The sequence below is a fragment of the Python bivittatus genome, unplaced genomic scaffold (genome assembly GCF_059951505.1).
Source record: "Python bivittatus isolate LINGU-HERP-01145 unplaced genomic scaffold, Pbiv_v1 ctg000850_np1212, whole genome shotgun sequence".
Taxonomy (NCBI): domain Eukaryota; kingdom Metazoa; phylum Chordata; class Lepidosauria; order Squamata; family Pythonidae; genus Python; species Python bivittatus.
In genome coordinates, this window is record NW_028277112.1 from 62,599,150 (window position 1) to 62,622,206 (window position 23,057).

The 23,057-nt window shown below is 39.9% G+C and overlaps 1 protein-coding gene across 1 annotated transcript; it reads left to right on the plus strand.

Annotated features, from left to right (window-relative positions):
• Positions 1-701: 701 nt before the first annotated feature.
• CHRNB3 (cholinergic receptor nicotinic beta 3 subunit) lies at positions 702-21,387 on the plus strand. The gene is made up of 6 exons (XM_025164610.2): positions 702-853; positions 6,017-6,168; positions 9,613-9,657; positions 15,936-16,045; positions 17,342-18,215; positions 19,783-21,387. Exons 1-6 carry the CDS (start codon positions 796-798, stop codon positions 19,915-19,917), a joined length of 1,374 nt encoding a protein of 457 aa, XP_025020378.2. The 5' UTR covers positions 702-795; the 3' UTR covers positions 19,918-21,387.
• Positions 21,388-23,057: the final 1,670 nt, after the last annotated feature.

Below are 23,057 nucleotides of genomic sequence, written 5' to 3' on the forward strand. Positions count from 1 at the left end.
TCAGTTGCCCGCAAGAGCAACCTTGAGTTCTCCTCCTCCTCCTCCTCCTCCTCCTCCTCCTCCTCCTCCTCCTCCTCCTCCTCCTCCTCCTCCTCCTTCTTCTTCTTCTTCTTCTTCTTCTTCTTCTTCTTCTTCTTCTTCTTCTTCTTCTTCTTCTTCTTCTTCTTCTTCTTCTTCTTCATAGTACTATTAGTTAAAGTAGTATTTATTAAATTGTTTTCATATAATACATGTTTGGGGTTCAATGAACAATCTGAAAATTTATGAAGGAGTCAATGAGCTTAACAGTTCGGGAACAGCTGCTCTATGGCTACTATATATGGGCTGCAAAAATCTGGATGACCCTGAGATGTCAGCAGAAATACAGAAAACTGTCTCTCTCTCCTGCCAACTGGTGGCCATCTCGATTTTCTGCCTTCTATTTTTTAGCCCACAGAGAATCATTCAAATCCAGCTCCCATCTGATTACTGTTGCCTAAGGTATTCCTTGAATCCCCCCAACTTTGGCTTTCAGAACTATCCTGGTTACTGCTCAAACAACAAGGCAGAATTTAGGACCCAGGGATTATTTTCTTTCATAGGATTCTTGCCTGCTGCCTCTGACAGCTGACTGAAAATCAATGAAGTGTACTTTAAGAAGCTTCACGGTGGTACGAGATAAGGCTTAAATCTCTTCTTCTTGCAACCAGCCTGCCAGCTGTCATGGTTTAGAATTATTTGTGTGCTAACCTGTGTCTCCGATGGAAGTGGTTTACCTATGAGCATCTGAAAAATCCAGTGGGAGGAACGGCTGTGATGATGAGGGTCTTAGATGTCATTAAGCTGTCCCTCCTTTTTCGTGCTCACGGTTCAGGTAAGTGCAATTTAACCAAGTTAAACAACCGACCCCCTCTCAGGCCACTTCCAGCCACATCGGTGTGCATTTTTATGGGCTGATATTAATCCCCCAGTCCTCTTCGAGCATGTTGGAATTAACTTTTGTTTATATGTGTGAAGGGAAGTCGGAAAAAACAGTAAGCAGTGTATTTCAGTTCATATTATCACGAACAAGCCTGTTCTTTGGAGTTTTCATACTTGAATGACATGATGCAAAAGCTTTGTCAGATCACCCCTTCCCCCAAAGCGAGTCGTTTGGATAGCTCTGTCAGGATGTATGCAGGAAAAGTAAAAATATCCTAAACGATGTATCTTTACTTGACAGAACATATGCTCTGACACTGCAGTTCCCTTCCTGTCTGCTTTGAAACAAGTGTTTCATTTCAACGGGACCCAACGTTTCAAACTTGGATGGCCGGAGGGGAAGTAAGGCAACGGAGGGAAGCAAGAAGGCAATAAGGGTTAAATGCAGGGAGCTCTTGTGACATTCTCAATGAATCTGCAACTATTAATCATCGAGAAAGGAGTAAGGAAAATGTGTTGACAAATGGGAGGGCAAGGAGATTTATTCAAACTAGCTCATTTATAGTGGGAATCACAAAAGAGTAAGCCCTGTTTATTGATTTTGCTGAATATAGTTGCTGGGAATGTTTATAAAACTGTGAGTTGACCTCCACAACCTTGCTCCAACCTCCCCATTTGCTATTCTCTCTCTCTCTCTCTCTCTCTCTCTCCCCCCCCCCCCCCCGCACCACCAAATAGCTCATTTGGTTCTTTACTAAGGCCATCAAATCCAGCTTGCAAATATCACTAGCGGGTGGCAAAGAGAAGAGAAAATGGATTGGAGATGGTAGTCCTACCTTTACCAAAAGTCTTGAATGAGACGGCAGTAGTTGTCTTACACCTCCAGGGCTCCTCCTCCTCCTCCTTTGTCCTTTACCAGGCTGTTGGGGTTTTTTAAATCATTATTTTGGGCAGATAATTTATTGTTGTTGCTGGAGAGGTTCTTTTGAAGATGTTTTTGACTGTTAGCAGCTCAGAGCCTTCAGGATTGATTGACTGACTGATTATGTGCCATCAAGTTGTTTTTGACTCCTAGTGACCACATAGATTTTCTCCATGACAATCTATCCCGAATGTGGTCTTTCAGTCACCAACGGTTGCACTCATCACCAGCATAACTGAACTCCTTGCTGCTGGTTATCCTTTTCTTCTCTTTCCTTCCAGCTTTCCCAGCATTAGAGCCTTCTCCAGAGAGTTAGGTCTTCTCATAATGTGTCTGAAATAGGATAATTTGAGCCTAGTCATTTGTGCCTCGAGTAAGAAACCTGGATTGATTTGTTTGATGATCCACTGGTTTGTTTTCTTGACTGTCCACGGTATTCTCAGGAATCTTCTCCAACACCAAAGCTCAAAGGTGTCAATACTGTTCCTATCCTACTTCAGGAATGGATGGCCCTCAAATAAAGCTAAAATAAAAATAATCAGTAAGTCTCCAAGATAACCCAGAGAATTTGTTTCTCTGTGAGCCTCAAGTGAGGCTTACTTTCTGTTTAGTGTATGCAGAATTTGCTGGCCCAGGCTGTTTTCATAAGCAATTCCATCTTCCTTATGGATTCTGGTGTAATTGTTATCTTTAATTTTTAACAAACTACTAAAGCTATACAATTAATTCTCAGTATAACATTAATGAAAGATTGACCATAACACAAAGAAGTACATTCAATTATTTTTATGATATGAAGAAGACTATAAATCTTTGAGCTTAGGGCCAAAATCTCCACTGCATTGCTATTTATAAATTTATTTATTTATTTATTTATTCAATTTGTATGGCCGCCCATCTCAAACAAGTGACTCTGGGTGGCGAACAATCATAAACTCAATTAAAAACCAAATTACAATTGCAATATAAAAAAAGTTAAATACATACAGCAGCTGAGAAAATATTATAATCCATAGATGTTAACATAACCAGGAAACAGGGCCCTTCACACACTCGGGATCCCAGGCCCAGGCACACAACCAGGTCTTCAAAGTCTTATGAAAGGCCAATGGGATCAGAGCCATCCTAATTTCCAGAGGGAGGATGTTCCAGAGGGCAGACGCCATGACAGAAAAGGTACGCCTCAAAATCCCTGCCAACTGACATTCCTTGGCTGACATGACCCGGAGTATGCCCATCCTGCCATACCAGATTGGATGGTAGAAACGGCTGGGAGAAGGCGGTCCCTTGGGTTACCCAGTCCCAAGCCATGAAGGGTTTTAAACACTTAAAAGGGGAGAAAAAGAAAAAAAGGAAAGGAAAAAAAGAAAGGAAAAAGAAACTCCTAAAAACAGTTTAGATAAGTATTTGATTTCTGACTTCTGTACTCCAACTGGTTTAGAGCAGGGTTCCTCAACCTTGGCAACTTTAAGACGGGTGGACTTCAACTCCTAGAATTCCCCAGCCAGCAAGGGGACTAAACCCTGGTTTAGAGGATTCATAAACATATACTTTAAAAAATATACTCTTAAGTGTTTGTATTTGCCTTGCTGTGTGGTAAATATACATACAATTATTGATAAAAATATGGCAATCTGTGCACAGAGGAAGCTGAAAAGCAGGCAGCTATGGGGAGGCAGTGGGACAAAGCAGAGAGTCAGAATCCTCTCCTCTGTGCAACTGTGATGCTAAGGACAAACTAACTTTAGGAAAAGTTCCAAAAGCTTAGGAAGACTTAATTTGGAGTTCCTGTCTATAGTATTGTGCTCTTGGTTACCTCATCTAGCCAACTCATAATAATAATAGTTGCCATATAGTCTTTCCTGAGTACCCATATACATTATTCCTCTAATCCCTGAAGACAGAATGATGACAGAGAAATAATAGTTCCTCTAAGGCCACCCAATGGCAGAGTATCACTGTCTTAAGATCATGAACAAGAGGGTAGTATTGTGCTGGTGTTCTGCTGTGGATTTGGCAAGCAATGTAGGTATTAAATGATGGTGTAGATAGCCCTTTGGCCTGATCCAACAGATCTATTTTCATGTTTGTCACTTCAGTAAAGTGAAAATCTAGCCTAATTATTTACAGCACATTTGTCTTTCCTATTGGGAAGTCTATTATGGTAGAGTTTTGCTGCAAAAAATAGTGGTACCTTCTCAAAAAGCCTTGGTCCAAGACATCCTGTCTCTGGATTTTCATTGGATTTGCAGAATTAAGCTCATCTTGGGCAGTTTTATGGCTAAATGGAAAAATAGCTAGAACGCTAACAGCATTTATTGTTATAGGTTGTCCTCACTTAATGAGGGTAGTTGGGACTGGGATTTCCATCACTAAGCAACACGGTCATAAAGCACAATGTCACATGACTGCACTGCTTAGCAACAGAAATTCCAGCACTTCTGGTTGCCATCGTTAAGTGAGTCACTGCGGGTCATTAAGTGAGGATATCATGTGGTCGCTATTTGCGACCTGCCAGTTTCTCCATTTACTTTGCTTGTACAAAGCTGGCAAAGAAGGTCACAAATGGCGATTGTGTGACCGTGGGATGCTGCAACATCGTAATTGCAAGCTGGACACCAAGTGCCCAGATTGTGATCACGTGACTGCAGGGATGCTGTGACCAATATAAATATGAGGACCAGTCGTAACTACCACTTGTTCAGCACTGTTGTAAGTTTGAACAGTTGCTGAATGAGTGGCCATTAAGCAAGGGCGTCCTGTATGATGTTTTATAATTACTACAGAAATATTTGCAGTAAAAAGCATCAATATTTTTCCTCCTCTCCCTCTTTTTGAAAGTCAAGAAATTTGGCAGGCTAATCATTTCACTTATTTATCTTTGTTCAACTTTTCACAAATAATTACTTAAAACGATCTTCCACCAAATTGCCTAATTTCGTACAGATTATGAAATGGATTATCCTTCTCATATATGTTTGTACTTTCCCATTCAATTATACTTTCCACTCTACTGTTTTTTAAACACTTGCTCATGTGATAGAAAAGTCAGCACTCCCAATAAATTATGGGTCCGCTCTTTGAGGTAGTCCAGACAGAAAACCATGAGTACTAACACTACCTTTATTGTAAGGTGACAGTATAAGAATCTTTCAAGTCTCAAAGCACATCTTTCCTCCTCTGCCTTTATGTTCCAGAGAATGAGGAAGGGTCCCTTCTGAGACACTTTTTCCACCCCCATTTCTTCTGTGGGCTGAAACATCTCTTGTCTGACAGTTGCCCTGGCTGCGTCTCTTTCTCCTGTCTCCCAAGGTTATTCTTGCAGCTCATTACATGATGTAATCCGCTCAACTTTTCAGTCACTGAAGATCATCCCTGAACCATAGACTCAACAACTGGATTTGCACACAGCGAGATCAGTTATTATGTACTTCAGTTTTATTTTTGCTTAGCCACTTTGATTTGCAAACCATGGTTTCTGACCTAGCATATTATATCAGCCCAGACAATTATGGCTGTTAAAAAACAATGTTTAGGCAAACCATGTGCAAACCCAGTTAATAAGGGATACTTAGTAAAAGTATTCCTTGAAATTTAGCATAAAGATTGGAGTTCTCTACTATGAATATGTGTTTCGGGAGGAATACTGATATTTGTAGCTTTTCTCACCTCTTTATAATACGGCAGTGTGCTGAAAACTTGACTTCTAGGCAACTGTTAAAAGTATGGGAGTGCTAAACAGTGTCTGAAAAGTAGAGGTGGGAAGAATTATTCCCAAGACTTGTTTTTATTTGGGAATAGATTCAGATTTACTAATAGTTTGTTTCCTTTTACATATAGCCCATCCTCTAAAACTTATATATTACCATAGACTTTTAATTCTGTCCAAGTGACCTGACATTTTGAATTCAACATTGTCCTGAGTTTCATTCTTACAATAGTAATAATCACATGGCATACATTTAAATTGTCCCTTACAATCTGCTGAAATGATTTATGATTTAAAAGTTCCCACTGGAGTTAGGCTTGAAAGGAATAGTTCCGCCATTTTTTAAAAAATATTCTTTTTGTGGCGAGAACGACACGTTTGCGACAAGTCTGTGATTTTAATTGGGTTATGTTTGGTTGTTGCAATGCTTTATATGATAAATATAAATAGGCATTTCCCTTTTTCTTCCTCTTTCTGCCTTTCAGCTTTTACTGTGTTCAGTTCATTTGCTGAGAATGAAGATGCTCTTTTGCGACATTTATTCCATGGATATCAGAAATGGATCAGGCCAGTAAAACATTCCAATGATACTATAAAGGTATATTTTGGACTGAAGATCTCTCAGCTTGTAGATGTGGTAGGTAATCTTTAGACCATTGTCTCTGACACTCTCTGATAGGAATGGTTATGTTATTTTCCTTGATAAAGGATGTTCCTGTTCCTGTTTGTCTCTATCAGGCTTGTTAATGGGTTTTTTTGAACATCTGACTACAGCAGAATTGTTTTTTTCTTTATTTAATTAGCAGGATGTGGTAGGACTAGTTATTTTTTTCAAATAGCCATTGGCCGTGCTGATTAGGGATTACAGGAGCTGAAATCCAAGTGGAATAAAGCTGCTGAAGGACAGCAAATTCTATCCTTGTTGCCTTGGGGGTCTTAGAGTGGCAGTTTAGGAATACATATCTCTGAAAAGTATGCAACTGGAGGAAGCATAGCTGGTGCTTAAGGCCTGCTAAATTTTTCATTCTCTTTTATTTGCTTGGATGTGCTTGCATAAAGTTTTGGGCCAGAGCTATATAGACCATGAACACAGCTGGTGTGGGACTGCTCAAAATATAATAAAGTATCTCAGGGGCCTTAGTTCATTTCAGCCATGCTTCTCTATCCCTTGATAGTTTCTTAGTCTCCCAATAGTTCTTCACCAGAGTGCCCTGAAACCCTCAAGGTTCACTGTGTGAGTGTGTGTACATTCACTTGCAAAAGGTATACACACAGACACACCCTCCAGATCTTATAGGCAATGTAGATCTTTTATTATCAAGTATACACTTGCATTTTTTTAAAAAAAATGTGATTGTACTCACAACCCTGTAAGAAAATTCCACAGTTTACAGTACCCTCACTTTTGCAAGGACTTTGTGAAGATGTGTATGATGATGATGATGATGATTGGTTGCACAGTCAGCCAGATGTTTAGACTGGATCTGGCATTTTTATCCACCTATCCAGTCCTTCCCAAGGACCTGGGATAGGCAGATGTGGTTGTTTGATGGTGTTAAAGGTATCGTCACAGGATGTAAGCTGTTCCAAGTAAAGCTGCCTTTTGCAATTGATTGATGGTGATTTTGTCAATGTCGATGGTCTGCAAGTGGTGCTCCAGATGTTTTGGGATTGCACCTAAGGTGCCTATAACTATTGGTACTATCTTTGCTTTCTTTTGCCATAGTAATTCTATGTCTATTTGCAGGTCTTTAGATTTTGTTATATTATTATTATTATTATTATTATCATCATCATCATAATCATCATCATCATCATCCAAGAAAGAAAAAGTAACTCCTGGTAGAAAGACAGTTCCAAGAGTTTGAACAGAATGGTGGCTTAGTGTATGCGCACGTGTGATTGGTTCATAAATTTTCAACTTTGCTCACAACTCCTCATTACTTAGAATAGTTAAAACAATGTAAGCAACTATAAAAAGATAGATGCAAAAAACTCCCAAAATGTTCTCATATAGGCTCATAATGTTTGAGTTGATAATAATTGAATTTAAAAAAAAATCTTGGGTTATGGTAGATAGTTTGATGGAAACATAGATCCAATGTGCAGCTGCTCTGACAACGCAAATTTTACATTGGGGAAATAAATTTAAAATAAAATTGCAAGCATTATAATGCTTTGGAGGAAATGCTGTATTTAGGCAAATACTGTATATTGGCTTAGCCACTGAATCTCAAATGCAATTATAAACCTGGAAAAAATACCAAGCAAAGCAACCCATTATAATGATGAAGGCAGTAGAACAATTCCTTTACTACAAAAGCTTACAGTGTTGAAGACTTTAAGCTTGGGGAAAGCAAATCCCAAGTCAATTATAAAATTATGCACAGTATGCAGAAATTGGTTGGGGAAATTTCCTCCCCATCCCTTAGTAGAAGGATTGGAGTATTCTAATTTGCTGAGTGGCAAGAGATGGAGGACAGAAAAAAAGAGAACATGTAATTAAACTATGGAATTCGATTCTGCATCACTTTAGGTAGGTTTAAAAGGAGATTAGACAAATTAATGGAGGATAAGTTTATTAATGAGAGCTATTTGGTGTTGTGGTTAAAGGCACCAGGCTAGAAACCAGGAGATGTTGAGTTCTAGTCCTGCCTTTGTCACAAAGCCAGCTGGGTGACTTTTGGCCAGTCGCTCTTTCTCAGCCCTAGGGGGAAGGCAATGGCAACCCACCTCTGAAAATGTTGTCAAGAAATGTCAGGGACTCGTCTGTGTATTCATTAGGAGTCAAGAGTGACTTGGAAACACACTACACACACAAAAATTATCAGAGCTCTAGTCCTTGTAGCTATAGATTACCTCCAGTATAGTTGCTGCAGAGTGAGAATGTTCTTGAGCTCCTGTCTTGTGTGGGGGCCTCCCATGGGCAGGTTCTCTCCAGGGTTATAGCTAACTAGAAGTTAGAAGCTGCCAAAACCAGAGCCTAAAGGTGTTGATCAGGCCCAGTTTAGACTGAGACTCTAGGCGTGCCCAATCCAGAGATGTTATATTACTTGCCATTTGCTGCATAATGCTATGTTTCCTTCTATGCTTAAAGAAGACTTGGAAGCTGACTTGGCTATGTCCCAGCCTTGGGCTGCAAGATTTCCAGTTGCTAGCCTGGAGTCCCTGCTAGTCACAGGGAAGGGCAAAGCCAAAACATCTGGACTTATTCTAGCCACATGGCTATAAAAGGCTCCAGAGCAACCTTCAAGGCCAGGGGCTTAACTCCAGGGAAGATGAGACTTGGTGTCATGTAAGGTGGCCACAGAGATTGAAGTGGCTTCTGAATAGTGTTACCAGACATCATCTAAACAGGCAAAGGAGGACGTGGACAATTGGAAAGGAGGACAAGTTGGGGTGGGGGGAGAAAGACACACTGTTTAACTTTCTCGGCACTCACATCAAAAATCATAGTGAAAAACTGAAAAAAAAAGTACTTAGGCCTACATGTATATGCAATTACTTTTTCCAGCATCAGAAAGACTGGATTTTAAATGGAAGGAATGGGCTAGAGCTGGTTAGGAGGCAAAAGCCTTCAGGGTGTAACTGATTAAAGTCTTGTTAATTTCAGGCATGGGGGAGAGTAGTAATCAACTACTTAATCAACTAATCACACAGCTGAGCTTGTTTACTTGTGGTTAACTGATTAAGGAAGCCCTGCAAGATGGAGAAAAGCTGCTCAGGAAGAGAAAGCTTGTTAGATCCTCAAAAAGCCAGACAGCATTTGTTTTTAAGGCTATGCCTGCCTGAAGGAGGTCATGAAGACAGAAAGGAGGACATCTCCTTTTTTTGCAGACATCCCGTAATCCTACTTCTGAGTCAATTATATAAATATGTAAACAGTTGTGAAGTGAAGTGAAGTGCACACAGCAATCTTAGTCAAAACAGGAATGCTCTTAAAGTTTTATTATTTTACATAGGAATCCTCCTGGGAAGCAGAATATCACCAGAAAATGTAGCTGACTCTCTGGGGATACAGGGGATATTTGAAAAAAAATCAATGACTGGTTCTTTTTTTTTTTTTCCCCTTCCCCAACAGGATGAAAAGAACCAGTTAATGACAACTAATGTATGGCTGAAACAGGTAACAATAGAAATGTATTATTTAAAAATGTTTTGTGTGAGCATGATTGTCAGTCGACTGTGAGTTTTAGTGTCCCTGTAAGCATTCCTCAGTGGTGTGAGACAGAGATCCTCCCATGTCAATAAATCTAGCCTCACTTTTACAGATATAAGCTGGCTTACATCACAGATACTTTGGTCTAATTAGGTTAGTGTTTCAGAGTTCTGCTAATTAATGATTTATAAAAATGACAGATGTATGAGTAAACTATCCCATTCAAAGGCTTTGCACCGTTCCATTTTTCTTCATTCAATTCTCCAGGCCTACAGAACACAAAAATCAAAACCCTTGCCCGTGCCTCCAAGAGAAGTCTCTTTAGCAGAGGTTGGGCCAGTCCTAGGGAGAAACTGGCAAATAGAGGCAGAGGTTTTGCTGTCCAGAAAGAGAGGCAGGCAGGCATAACCCTCTTGGGTTGAACTGCCTTGAGCAGGATTCCTCACTTCCCTCCATTGCTCTGGGATTCATATTGCCAGGAGCACCAATCACCAACTTCAGTTGGTATATCCACTATGTTCGTTCCTGGACAGGGATAGCATAATAGAGATTTATGTATCGGTGCTTTACATTTAGACTACTGTGATGCACTTTATTTGGGGATGCCCTTGCAGTTGGTCCAGAAGCTTCAGCTGGTCCAGAATGTGGCAGGGAAGTGACTGAGTGGGGCATCTTGCTGGGCACCATGTCATGCCAATAGGCACTGAGCCAAATGCAGGGTTCCAGTTTTGATACATAAGGCCTAAAGAACCTGGTAGACCACCTTTGTTGTTACAGACCTGATGGAAGTGTACAATCACTAGAGGAGTCGTTGCACCACTATGTAACTGCTGTGTATGCTACAATCTGGGGTCATCTTTTAATCAGTTGTTGGCAAGCCTTCTCTAGTGAGTGTCACAAGTTTTGCTTCTACCTCTTTTTAATGCATATGTTTTTATATAAAAATCACTATAAGATTATTACATTTAATCATTTTAATTTTGTTGTTTGTATACAGTACAACTTCAAAATGATTACATAAGATGCGTGAGCCCTCTAGGGCTGTAAGGAGAAGTGGGTCCTTCATCTCCCCTCCTAGCTCAGTATGATCAACAGGAACACTAAGTTGTTATCTTATATATAAAATGACTATCCCTTATGAATTGTATTTGTGCATTTCCTTTAAGTTACTCAGCAATTACAACAGAAGACATGTGGCTTGCACATGTGATATTCAGGAACAGGAATTAGACTGTTTCATGAAATACAAATCCACATCAGCCTTATTCCCCAGCCTTATTCCTTTGTCTTTTTGGAAGTAATCCGTAGCAGCCTTTGAGCAACATGATACAGCAGGGGCATTGCATAGGAAAACTGGTTAATACATCAGTGGAATCTTACTTCTTCTAAAACTTCAGTGGAGGATTAGTTATAACTGTAACGCTGGTTCCTGCCAAGTTTACAACCAGAATGGGTTATAACCTACGACAATCAGACAATTAACCAACTCGTTCTGTCTGCTGAACTGCTGATGCCCCGGTACCCTCTACTAGCATAAGAAACAAGGTTGGAGCATTAGGATGTGGGAAGGTGAAGACCTGTAGGGTTGTATCCTTTTTCAGTATAGCTCTGCTCTATCTCTAGAACAGTAGTGGTTGTTCTTTAGAAGAAGCATTTGGAAGGAAAAACCCGCAATATGCTGGTAATGTTCCTCTTCACTAGAGGAACTTCACTAGAAATCTATCTGTTCTTGTCCTCCAGGTGATTAAGATTAAGAAAGTCCATTGGCACTTTCAATGGACTATTGCTAGAATTAAATTCGAAATGATTTGTAATTGAATCTAAATGTCGTACTTTCAGTAGAATTACCCTTTGTTTCATTACAAGTTAGTTTAAACCAGGTGTTCCTCAACTTTTTGCCATCACACCTCCCTTTAGTGTAATCTTAATGTACTGTACATACCTCCCTAAAAATCCAAACACCAAAATGAACACAAACAAACAATGAAAACAATACAATGACACTTTATTTTTAATAAAGATATAAAAAATAAAAACTTTCACACTTCCCCTGGACTCTGTCTGCAGCTCCCCAAGGGAGGTACACCTCATAGTCTGGGAAACCTTGGTTTAAACCATCAAGAATCTGAGACTGTTGGAATGTTGTTTTGGTTGTTTGAGTGTGGTACAATCTCTGCCCTGACTTTCTGGCTACAGATTTGTGGAGCTGAAGATCTGAAAAATCAAAGTGCTAACCCAAAATTCCTTTTCTGAATTGCTTCTCTAGTTCCTGACACACCTGACTGAAGTTCTGAACAGTTTCATTTGTATTGCTAGAAAGGGCATGTAAAAATACTCCTTGTTCATTATTTTGGCAAAGAAGGCCCAATCAGCCCTTGGAGATTATTATATCTTTCTTGCCAAAACACTTGGATGACTGACAATATCTTTGGCTTGAGCTGAACTTTCTTTCAGTCACTGCAAAAAGGCAAACAAACTTAGACTGGCTTCAGGTTCCAGTTCATATACTGAAATATATTTCTACAGCTCAGCTTTCCTCAACCTGATTTTTTCCAAATGTGAGGCTACAACTTCAATAATTATACTAAGAAGACTGCTACCTGCTGTTCTGTGACTCCCTTGGACATAGCTGCCATCTGATCCCAGCAGCATCTAAATATATGGATGACTACTTCCATGGGATTTGGTGCTCAGAAGAGTGGGTACCTCTTTAAAGGACCTGATTATACATGGAATGGAAGAGATGATGTCTAATCCTATCTCATCCATTGGGAAGAACCACCAGTATAGATAAACACATTTGCAATACCTGATTCTTTTCTCTGGATAGTTGTTCTTTACAGTCAGAGTGGGTAAACATTTTTCTGGTGAGGGCCAACTTCCCACAGAAATAAGTCTTTGGGGATCACATCTCAAATCAGTGGTGGGGCCAGAGCAAAAAGTGGATGGGGCAATCCAACCTTCCTTCCTTCCTTCCTTCCTTCCTTCCTTCCTTCCTTCCTTCCTTCCTTCCTTCCTTCCTTCCTTCCTTCCTTCCCTTTTTCCTCCTCTTCTTCCCTTCTCTTCTGCAAGCTGCCAGGGAGGTGACAAGTAGCTTTTCCCAGAGATTTGAACTGATTAATTGCAAAAAGCATTTGAAATGAGTGTGAAATAAGCCAATGGCTGTATGTGGCTCTAAAGCCCCAGGTTTCTCACCCCAGTCTTTGATGAAAATGTGAATGACCTTGCTTAAGTCACATAGGGGAAAAAAACCTCGTTTTGGAGAAGCTAGCATAATGAAAAGTAATGAAAAAATTTAAACCTGCATCAGTTACTTCCAGTGTATAATTGATTATTAATATCTGAAGCATGTAAGCATCAAAAAGGGTGAATAATTTTTCAGTACATTACACAACTTAGAGTAAATAGGATGGAATTGAGAGATTGAGTTAATTTACTAAGCATTACAGAGACCTGATGGCGGCTTAAAGTAACCCCACCTGGGAGAAGCCTTTTGAGCAGGGAAGGAGCAAAGGAGTGATGCTTAACCCATTACCACTTACTATTTCACCATCCCAAATTTTCCCATGATGGCCCATCTCAATAGATGACTTGGCCAAAAAATTAACAAGTGGGGGAAATAATAGCATATGTCAGATAATTTGGGACTTAGTCCAATTCTATGCATGTTTAGTTCGAAGTATTTCTCTTCACTCCTGGGGAACCATGGAACATGCCCATTATTTTCTATGGAATGCATCCAAGAGAGCTGTGAACATTTAGCGTCTAACAGCAAAATACATTATGTAGGTCAGAAGTGCATAACTTCTATTGGCTTGAGGGCCAGATGGTGTTTTGCATGGCAAGTTAAGAGCCACCTTCCAAAGTAGCCCATTTTGTATTTTATTGTATGATCTATTTTCTTATTTTTTGTTTAGTTGAGTATGCCCTTTGGATTGTAACAGCACTATTAAAAAAAAACCCTGTAGGACTGATGGGAGACAAACAGATTGCACAGGGAGAGAGTGTGAGCAGTAGAATAATATATGGAGAGAAGCATTTTGAAGGTTGGGGGAAGGTTACAGGAGAAAAGTAGAAAGAGAAGACAGCGAAGCCATAGAGGGAAGTGTAGCGAGGAAGGCAGATTGAGGAGAATCATAGGGGATGGGTTATTGGGGAAGCTATACAGGGAAAGCAGTGCAAGTCCAGATGGTACAAAGAGGAAGAACAAGTAGAAAATCCAGTGGTGTTAGGATACAGGGGCAAAAGGGAGCTATGGAGAGGATGAGAGGCCATGAACGAAGCCCACAGACCGCATTTTCCCCCTGATGTAAGTTATGCAAATGGATGAAGCATAAATGATGCAAAAAGACAGGTTATTTGAAAAATAAAATAGAACATGTCATATGGGAGAGTTTGGAGGAATTGCATCTTGTAAGAACTCTCTGTCTAAATTCTCTGCAAGAAGAGGCTTTCATTGCTAGTATTGATTTTAGTCAGCACTCTCATTCTTCTGGCTTTTGCATTTCCCACAAGGCAATAAAAAACCCCTTATAAATAATAAATAAAAGCGGAGAGATACTTTTTTTTTTTTATTACTGTAAGAATGATTCCATTCTGAGAGACAGCCATTACGCACTGCAGTATGAAGTCAACAGAAGTAGGTCAAGGCAAGGAGAAAATGATGTGGGTTTAACCAATATCTTAGTCTGTAAAAATCAGCATGGGAAGTTTTATATGGCATAAAAAGAAGTATGAATGCCTACTGATGTCTCCAGATCAAGTCGTTTTAAGAGGCTAAATAGAGATCAGAGTTTCATTTTGCTTTTGTTAAGATGGCAATCCTGATGCACTACAGTTATTATTTATGTATTTCCCCCTGCCCCAACCCCAAAGATTATTCAGAACTTTCTTCACCCTGGTGAAGTTCTGTGTTCTACAGTTTGTGAAGATTGCTGAGGCTGAGGCTGTTTCATTCTCAAAGATCAAAAGTGTGTTGCCTCAATATGGCTTATTGGCCCTAGGCTATTCCTTGCATTCCCATTTTTTGAAAAAAAAAGCCATCAGGCATGCAGTTATAGGATGTCTTGACCCACAGCAGCTCCAGCATTTTTTTAATAGTCTTGTAACTACATTGCCTCAGACTGAAAGAATTTGGTGGCTGGCCAGCATGGCTCTGTCACAGCCAGAAATGTTGAGGCAGGGGTGGGAAAGAGAAAAGTGCTATCGTATTCACTGGGAAATGATGAAAGTTTGGTAGGCTTTATCTTCTTTTAAAATTGAAAGGGTTCAAGTGCCCAAGTGTTTGCCAACCATCCTCGTACCTTTAGGTTCTTTACTCAGAACACTGGAAGAAGACAGGCACTATTTTATTTGTTTCTAAGCTGATGGACAGAATCATACTTTCATATGTTTTTTTGACATCATCATACTTTGATAAAGGGCAAAAACGTAGGACATAACCTTGTTGAAGGCAGCGGTGCTATGTGTGGCTCCGATGGGAAAAGGTTGTGGTTCATGGCTAAAATATATTCCATGCAATGGAAACGTTCAGTGCCTAGCAGCAGCAACTTAATGATGAAATCAAAGCAAATCACTTTAAAGCATTGCATGAATGATATAGTAACTCTTGACTGAGCTAGTGGCATGCAATTTACTGTAAATAAATACATTGGAAAAGACTATTAAAAACACAAACTTGGCTAAACAATCATGGTGGCCCCAGGATATCATAAAGTTTTAAAAATCTGAGAAGGTCAAAACGCATGGCAAAGGCATTTGACTCTGAGGAGCCTATTCCAAAGTCAATGGTGCACTATTGGAAAGGGCTTTTCCCTCTTGTATGACTCACACTTAACATTAAGCCAGGGGTGTTTAAAGTCCAACTTGTTGAACAAATTTTATTCAGCACACTAAGCCAAAACTAAACACATCATATTATAGCTTAGCATTATGTATGAATCCTGCCACTATATCCATATCCAGAAGAGAAGTTTACATGAAGAATTGATTCAGCAGGCTAGCAATTATATATCGACCTGAAAAATGACTATGGGAACATGGGGCTATCCAGATGTGACTAACTTACAACTTTCAGCAGCCTCAGCCAGCATTGTCAAGAGTAAGGAATGATGGAAATTGTAGTTCAGCAATATCTGGGAAGTCACTTAAAGATTGATAGATTCTCCAGATTTTATTTCAGCTAGAAATGATCGCCTAATTGAGAAACTGAAATGGAAATCTGTAGCTTTTACTGATTATTGCAGGAATGGATCGACCATAAATTGTGCTGGAATCCTGAAGATTATGGTGGGATCACTGCAATTCGGGTTCCATCTGAATCTCTCTGGCTCCCTGATATTGTTTTATTTGAAAAGTGAGTATAAGGATCCTAATGCAGGGACTGGTGGCCAGCTGTCCTACTTTCTCAAGGATTGAGAAAGAGATCCTCCATTTTAGAGGCATCTCTTATTTGAAGAGCTATCCAGTCCGTATCTTGGCTGAAGCTGATGAACCGTAATCAGCTGAAGATACTCATCAATCATAAAGACTTGCACAGCAAGTAAAGTGCAAATCTGTAGGGTTTTTGTTGTTGTTTGTAGTGTTTTTTCCCCCTGAAATTGCTTGGGCCTAAGTGGAATTTATCCAAGCAAGTTTTCTCAAGCACTATAGACAGAGTCCATGTGCTTCAGGCTCACTTCAAAAACATTCAGTCAATTCTTCCTTTGTCAGTACTTGCTTGAAATATTTAAATAGAATTCCTAATGAATGTAAAGAATCATGTGAATTGAGCAACAACAATGGATTAGACCACATCTTTTGTTCACTGAGGAGGTATTTTCAGGAGACATTTGATGCTCTAGATCTTGCAGTACAAGGGTGGAGAAAGTGGTCTGACTTTAGAGGGAAAGATCTGATTCCCCAACACTCCTCCTAGGTGTCTTAGAGCTAGGTGGCCCTTTCTTCTCTACCAGAGCAATGAAACTGGTAGAGGAAAAACTATATTGCATGGGCATGTCAAGAACAGGTTGGATCTTCAGGATCTATAGCCTTCCTGTCTCCCACTTTCCCACCAGAACTGGGGGAAATAGTGGGTATAATTCTCTTACTATTGCAGCTAATCAAAACAAATTGAAAACCCATTCCCAAAATGAGAGGGTGGTGGCACATGCTGGGCACAGCTGTGATAAAGGTTATTCTTTCATCTATGTCACCTCTCCTCCCCCACCTCACTTAGAATTGCTACCTATTCTGATTAATTGATTAAAGAAGGCAGGCATAATGTGAAGCATGCCATTTGGAATGCTGACAAAGGATCAAAGAATAAATCTAATCTAAGGAATCCTGATTGTAGGACTTCTCCCAGGCTAGTAAGTAAGAAGGCATTCTAAGAAAAATCATATTTGAGCGTACTTTTTGCCATAAGGAACAACTCTCCTAAATCTCCTAAAGCTTTAAGCTTTATTTCTGAAGTCTGATTTGCAGACAGGCAGTAACTTCCACAAACATGTATTTACAAGAAATGGCAAGCTTTTAGAACAAAGGGAAATGATTGAGAATTGGGCTACCGCTACTACTGCAGTAGGAAGCAAACCTGAAACAGGGAAAAAATAATTGGAACAAGCAGCATGAAGTGTAATTTAAGAATGATTTTCTTCTCTATCCTTTCTAGTGCTGATGGGCGCTTTGAAGGTTCATTGATGACAAAAGCAATAATTAAGTACAATGGGATAGTAGTATGGACACCTCCGGCCAGTTATAAAAGTTCCTGCACGATGGATGTGACCTTCTTCCCATTTGACAGGCAGAATTGTTCCATGAAGTTTGGATCATGGACCTACGATGGCAGCATGGTTGACCTAATCCTAGTAGATGAAAATGTGGACAGGAGAGACTTTTTTGATAATGGGGAATGGGAAATCCTAAATGCAAAAGGAATGAAAGGAAACCGAAAAGATGGATTATATTCCTACCCATTCATCACCTATTCTTTTGTTTTAAGACGCCTCCCACTGTTCTACACACTCTTCTTAATAATCCCATGCCTAGGATTGTCTTTTTTAACCGTGCTTGTTTTTTACTTGCCTTCTGATGAGGGAGAAAAACTATCACTCTCAACCTCCGTTTTAGTTTCCCTCACTGTTTTCCTCTTGGTCATTGAAGAAATCATCCCCTCTTCCTCCAAAGTCATACCCTTGATTGGTGAGTACTTGTTGTTCATCATGATTTTTGTCACACTTTCAATCATTGTGACAGTTTTCGTAATTAATGTGCACCATCGCTCCTCGGCCACCTACCATCCCATGGCTCCCTGGGTGAGGAGACTTTTCCTTCAGAAACTGCCCAGACTGCTCTTCATGAAAGGACATGTAGATCGCTGTGCCTTCTCTGATCCTGAAGGAACCCTAAAACCAAAGCTGGTGAGAAAGCATAAACACAAACAACTGAAAGATGGAGAAAAGGTGGTGATTGCATTCTTGGAAAAAGCTGCTGACTCCATTAGATATATCTCCAGGCATGTCAAAAAGGAACACTTCATTAGGCAGGTAAGTTAGAGATCAAGAGTGGGCTGACATCAGTCTTTCAGACTAGAATCCTCATATCTATTGATTTGTTCTAAATTTGCAAAGGCGCTTAAACCTGCATTTAAAAAAAAATAATGAGGTCATAGCAAACCTGTGAAAAGTAATCCTGAAAAAGCATTTTTTACATTCTTAAGTATAGAATACCTTGCAAAATTGGACCATGATAGTACAGTTGCTGGCTGAGCCAAAGAGCACTAACACATCATGGCCCATAGGCACACAATGACATTAAGCAGTCATTGTGTGCATCTGGGTTTCATCACTGTCTAGACTGGAGAGTAGCCAACCACCTCAACAGTGTTGCCATGAGTTCCACCATTAGAGGAGAGATAAGTTAAAAATAGAGGACGCGGTGGCGCAGCGGCTTAATGACGCTGAAAGTTGCTGGCCAGAAATGGTCGACGCTTCAGCGGTTCGAGTCCAGCCTTTGTGTTAACAGGGTGAGCTCCTGTTTCCTCCCCAGTTCCTGTCAACCCAACAGTTCGAAAACTCACGTGAGTAGATAAATGGGTACTCTCACTCCGGTGGGAGGAAAAATGCTGGCGGCGCCTTGCGAAAAGGAGTCAGGAGCAGTTGCTGGTAAGCGTGAAAAACCGTGTGCGCCCAAAAAGGGCGCAAAGCAACGGAAACCCCGCCTCCTGCGCTCGCCAGCTGGGCTCTGCTCTAGGAAGGAGGTTCTGGCAAAGCCACTTCCGAAACACCTTGCCTTGAAAACTGCAAAGGACTTGTCCAAAGCAGTCACTGCAGAGTCGGTAATGACTGAGCGCAGATTAAAAAAAAAAAAAAAGTTAAAATATAAGAAATAAGCTATTTCTTGAGAATGAGCAGCTCACTAGAGACCACCTATAAGCAGATTTAATTTTGGTTTTGGTTTGTCCATGTTGCAGTCCTATCTCTGTATGAGTGAAAGAGACAAGCAGAAACTTGTGGTTCACGCTGGCTCTGCTTCATCAGCTGCATGGAAAAAAGAATAAGTTTAAATAACTTTTGTGGGAGACCTGCCCAGTTCCATATTCAATATCCCCTAAAGATAGTATCAATATTTCTTGAACAACAGGCTTCCACCATATGTGACCCACCACTGAAGGCAACCCCCCATCTAATGCCATGCATGCTTGATGGTCTGCCATGTGTTTAACAGATTTATCAAGCATAAATTGATGTGATGGAATATAAACTTAGTTCTGGGAATGGGGAAGAGTTGAATGGTCCATTAAGGATGGAGAGGTTCAAAAAATATCACTCAGTCCTAGGAAAGAAGAAAGCACAAGATAGAAACTCAGAATAACCCTGCCTTGATTTTTGTTTGTACTGTATAAAATATAATAGACAGAAACTCTGACAGACTTTCAAGATTCTGTTGTTATACCCTACAGCAATAAAGATCATTCCTAAAATCTCTGTTTCCTGACCTTGCATACCTTGAAGGGCTGAGAATTGATGATTAAACCCCCAGTGTATTTTAAAGCATGACTTCAATTGTATAACATAAGCACTGAACTCATAATTATTTTTTTCCCTCTCCTAGGTAGTGCAAGACTGGAAGTTTGTAGCTCAGGTCCTTGACCGCATCTTCCTGTGGCTATTTTTGGTGGTGTCTGTGATTGGTTCTGTTCTTATATTTACTCCTGCTTTAGAGATGTGGTTGCATAGTGGTTTGTAGAAATAAGATCATCAATCATGTGAGAATCAGCTGGAGGAAGAAAACAGAAGGCCAGGATGCATGGTTAGGTAACTTTCAGTGTGCACAGAATCAACAGGAATGTCACTGACACCAAACTATGCTGGGCAGATTCAGATCAAGTTTTAGATCAACTCTTTTGGCTATTAAGCTCATAGGAAGGGCCTGTATTGACAAATGACTATATTTCACCTATGTTTATTGTATTTATAGCCATTTATCTGTTATCAAAATGCTGTAGACAACAGATAAGAATATAAAATCAGTATTTCAGGATTAGAAACTTACATTATTTCTTTTATTCGTTTACATGACAGATGTTGCATGTCGTTGAACTTTAATTCCCATCAACTCAAGCCAACAAGGCCAGCAGTCAAAGATGGGAGTTATAGTTCAGCATTTGCAAGAACATAGATTCCCCAAACCCAGTTTAAACTGTAATAGCTTTTCCCCAAATAATCCTTGGAACCTCACAGAATTTTATATGAGTTGTTTTCTATTCATTTATTGGAAATTTCCCTAACTTTCCTCTGACCTCCCCCTTCCTTCATGCTTCCAAAATTTGGGCAAAGGAGGGAAATTGATCTGTGATGAGTTTCTGGTTTCCCAATAGATGGATGTAACTAAACACTAATTTAAAAAAAGTCCCCCAATTTTTAAAAAAGCAAATGCTAAAGCAGTCCACAACAATCATGTGGAAAATATTGCATTAGAAGAGATCTATGTCAGTGAAATTTACATTTATTCAGCCATATTTAATCGTCAAATTTCAGAATTCACTTTGCAATATTCCACTGACACCAACGGTCATTGGCAAGATGACAATTTAGTGCATTGATTTTTTTTGAAAAGATACTTGTGCATAAGCTTTATAAAAAGTAAATGTTATAAGCACAGATTTTATATTTTCACGTATGAGAGATATATAAAGCATTAATAAAAACCAAATGTATGGATATCATTGTGGTGAGTGGCAATGTCCCTTCCCCCCACATCTAATACATTTCTTTTGGGAATGAACTTGAGGACACCATCTCCTTGCAGCAGAACCTGTTCAGTTTTAGCCTTCTCAAAAGCATCATTTTTGCACGTCCTTGCTGTGGGAAGCAGGGAGGAAAAGCAGATACTATTTAAATGGGCAGGCTTTTGCTCATCCTCCCCGTGCATTTTGTGAAGTTTACAGACTACTGGTACTGACTGGTGCACATGTCACAATAGCCTGAGAAAAACATTAACTTCCATTGCTCCTCATATGTGATTGACTTTATATCAACTAACTAGAAGCCACACAGGCCAGATAAATGTATGTGACTATCTACTGTATATGTCATTTAACTCTGATACCTGTCCTGCATGATTAATAATGAGCAAATCTGCTTTGCCAGGATCAGCAACTACGGCTGTCAGACCATTCTAGTCTAGATACCGTGATACCTCTATATTATTGCTGCTGGAAAGGTGCTTAGAAGACAAGTGCATATTGGTCTTGCTTTGTTCACTGTGGTGATCAGTGAGCTGTGGTGCCAGAATACACCATAAATAAGGGTGTACTGCAGTTGAAAGCCCAGATGGACCTTGGAACTGGCCTGGCTGGTACACAGATACTGTACTTTGTACTGGTTGGACATCAGGGTCTACATGAGTTAGCAAAGACTGGCATTATTCTAGTCTGCTTAATTTAAAGGATTAATTAGCGCTCAGAGCAACCTCATTTGTTTTCAAAGGAAAACAACAGCTGCGTTCACCAAATGGCTTTAAAGTAAATGATGATAAAGTAAAATGAAAAATTGACTGGTTTATTATTGGAAGCTGTTTGATATTGATCTACTGGGGAAGGAGTAAATCTGCCAGCGTGTTCTTACGGTAGTTATATCTTGCTAGATTTGAGGATGGAGATTTTTACTTTCAAGAAAAGCTGAACATTTGAGGAGAGATCTGAAATATCTCTGAGGGATTTGGCCTTTTCTCAGATTCTAGAGAAATATACGTACTTGCACATGAATATACAATATTCTATGACCAGAATCCTCATAATGGCTCACGGGCAGACCTAAGATGGATGTATTTTAATTTTAAAGCAATTATTGTCCTGATAATCTCTACTGAAGACAGTGGAAGCAAAATCAGGAAATTGTTGTTTGTGTCTTCAAAATGAGAGACATCTGTCCTTTCATCAAAACAGCTTCTATCTATCTTGGTATGTAGATTTTCAACATCTTGTAGCATATTTTACGTGGACCAGCTTTCCTGCCTGTAACGGGATTGTGGTTTTCCTTTCCTCATGTACACCAAAGAAGATCCCCTTTGGATCTTAATAAGGTCTCCCCCAAAGCTATATGCCAGTCCTAGGAGTAGCAGTCGATACAGTATGTGAAGAGACTTACTGAAGTTTATACCACTATTCTTTAAATAAGAGCTCACTTTGTCCAAGAGCAAGGGCTCAGATCATGTACTGCCGTAATTCAACAGCTTGCAGGCTCCAGACACAACCAACACTTGTTGATCTTAGCTTTGCCTTACTCTACTATGTTTTCTCCAGGGGTCTTATGTCACACCTGCAAACTTCTGTCCTAGGCTTCTACCATATGTTAATCACAATTGCAGTTCTTTGCTTGCTGGGATTTAAGACACTGTTCACATTTTGACTCATACCTCCAGGTATCAGGACTTTCTTGCAACTGAGCAAGAATGGGAAGCTGTTCCTATGGATTAGTTCATATGTGGTGTGACATGTTTACAAGCCTGAAGCTTCCTCCTTTAGTTCATCCCATAGAGTCCACCTATGTGTGATCAGTAAGTGATACTATGGAAAGTAATTGTGTTCTACATTCAGTCCACATCCCTTAGCACAGGAAGTAAAAAATATTTACTACAATGACTACAATGTGTCTGTGTCTTGTATGTGAGCATAACACTGCTTTGAATGTTGTCGGCCAGTAGTGGCATGTCATCGCTGACAAGAGCTGCTCATGGTTGTATATGTTATTAATGAAAACAATAACAAATAAATAATCCCAAGACTGAGAATGTTGTTTTTGTGTTAACAACAACAACAACAAATGGGGAAGAAAGGGAAAAGCCTTCCACTGCAGGAGGAAAAGCTGCAGAGTATAAATAAAGGC

Bases quoted from the DNA above. Each gene is read 5' to 3' on its own strand.
- CHRNB3 (XM_025164610.2), top strand. From the start codon at position 796: ATGATGAGGGTCTTAGATGTCATTAAGCTGTCCCTCCTTTTTCGTGCT. The intron at 6,169-9,612 runs GTAGGTAATCTT...CTTCCCCAACAG, and splicing joins TCTCTCAGCTTGTAGATGTG to GATGAAAAGAACCAGTTAAT. The intron at 9,658-15,935 runs GTAACAATAGAA...TGATTATTGCAG, and splicing joins CTAATGTATGGCTGAAACAG to GAATGGATCGACCATAAATT.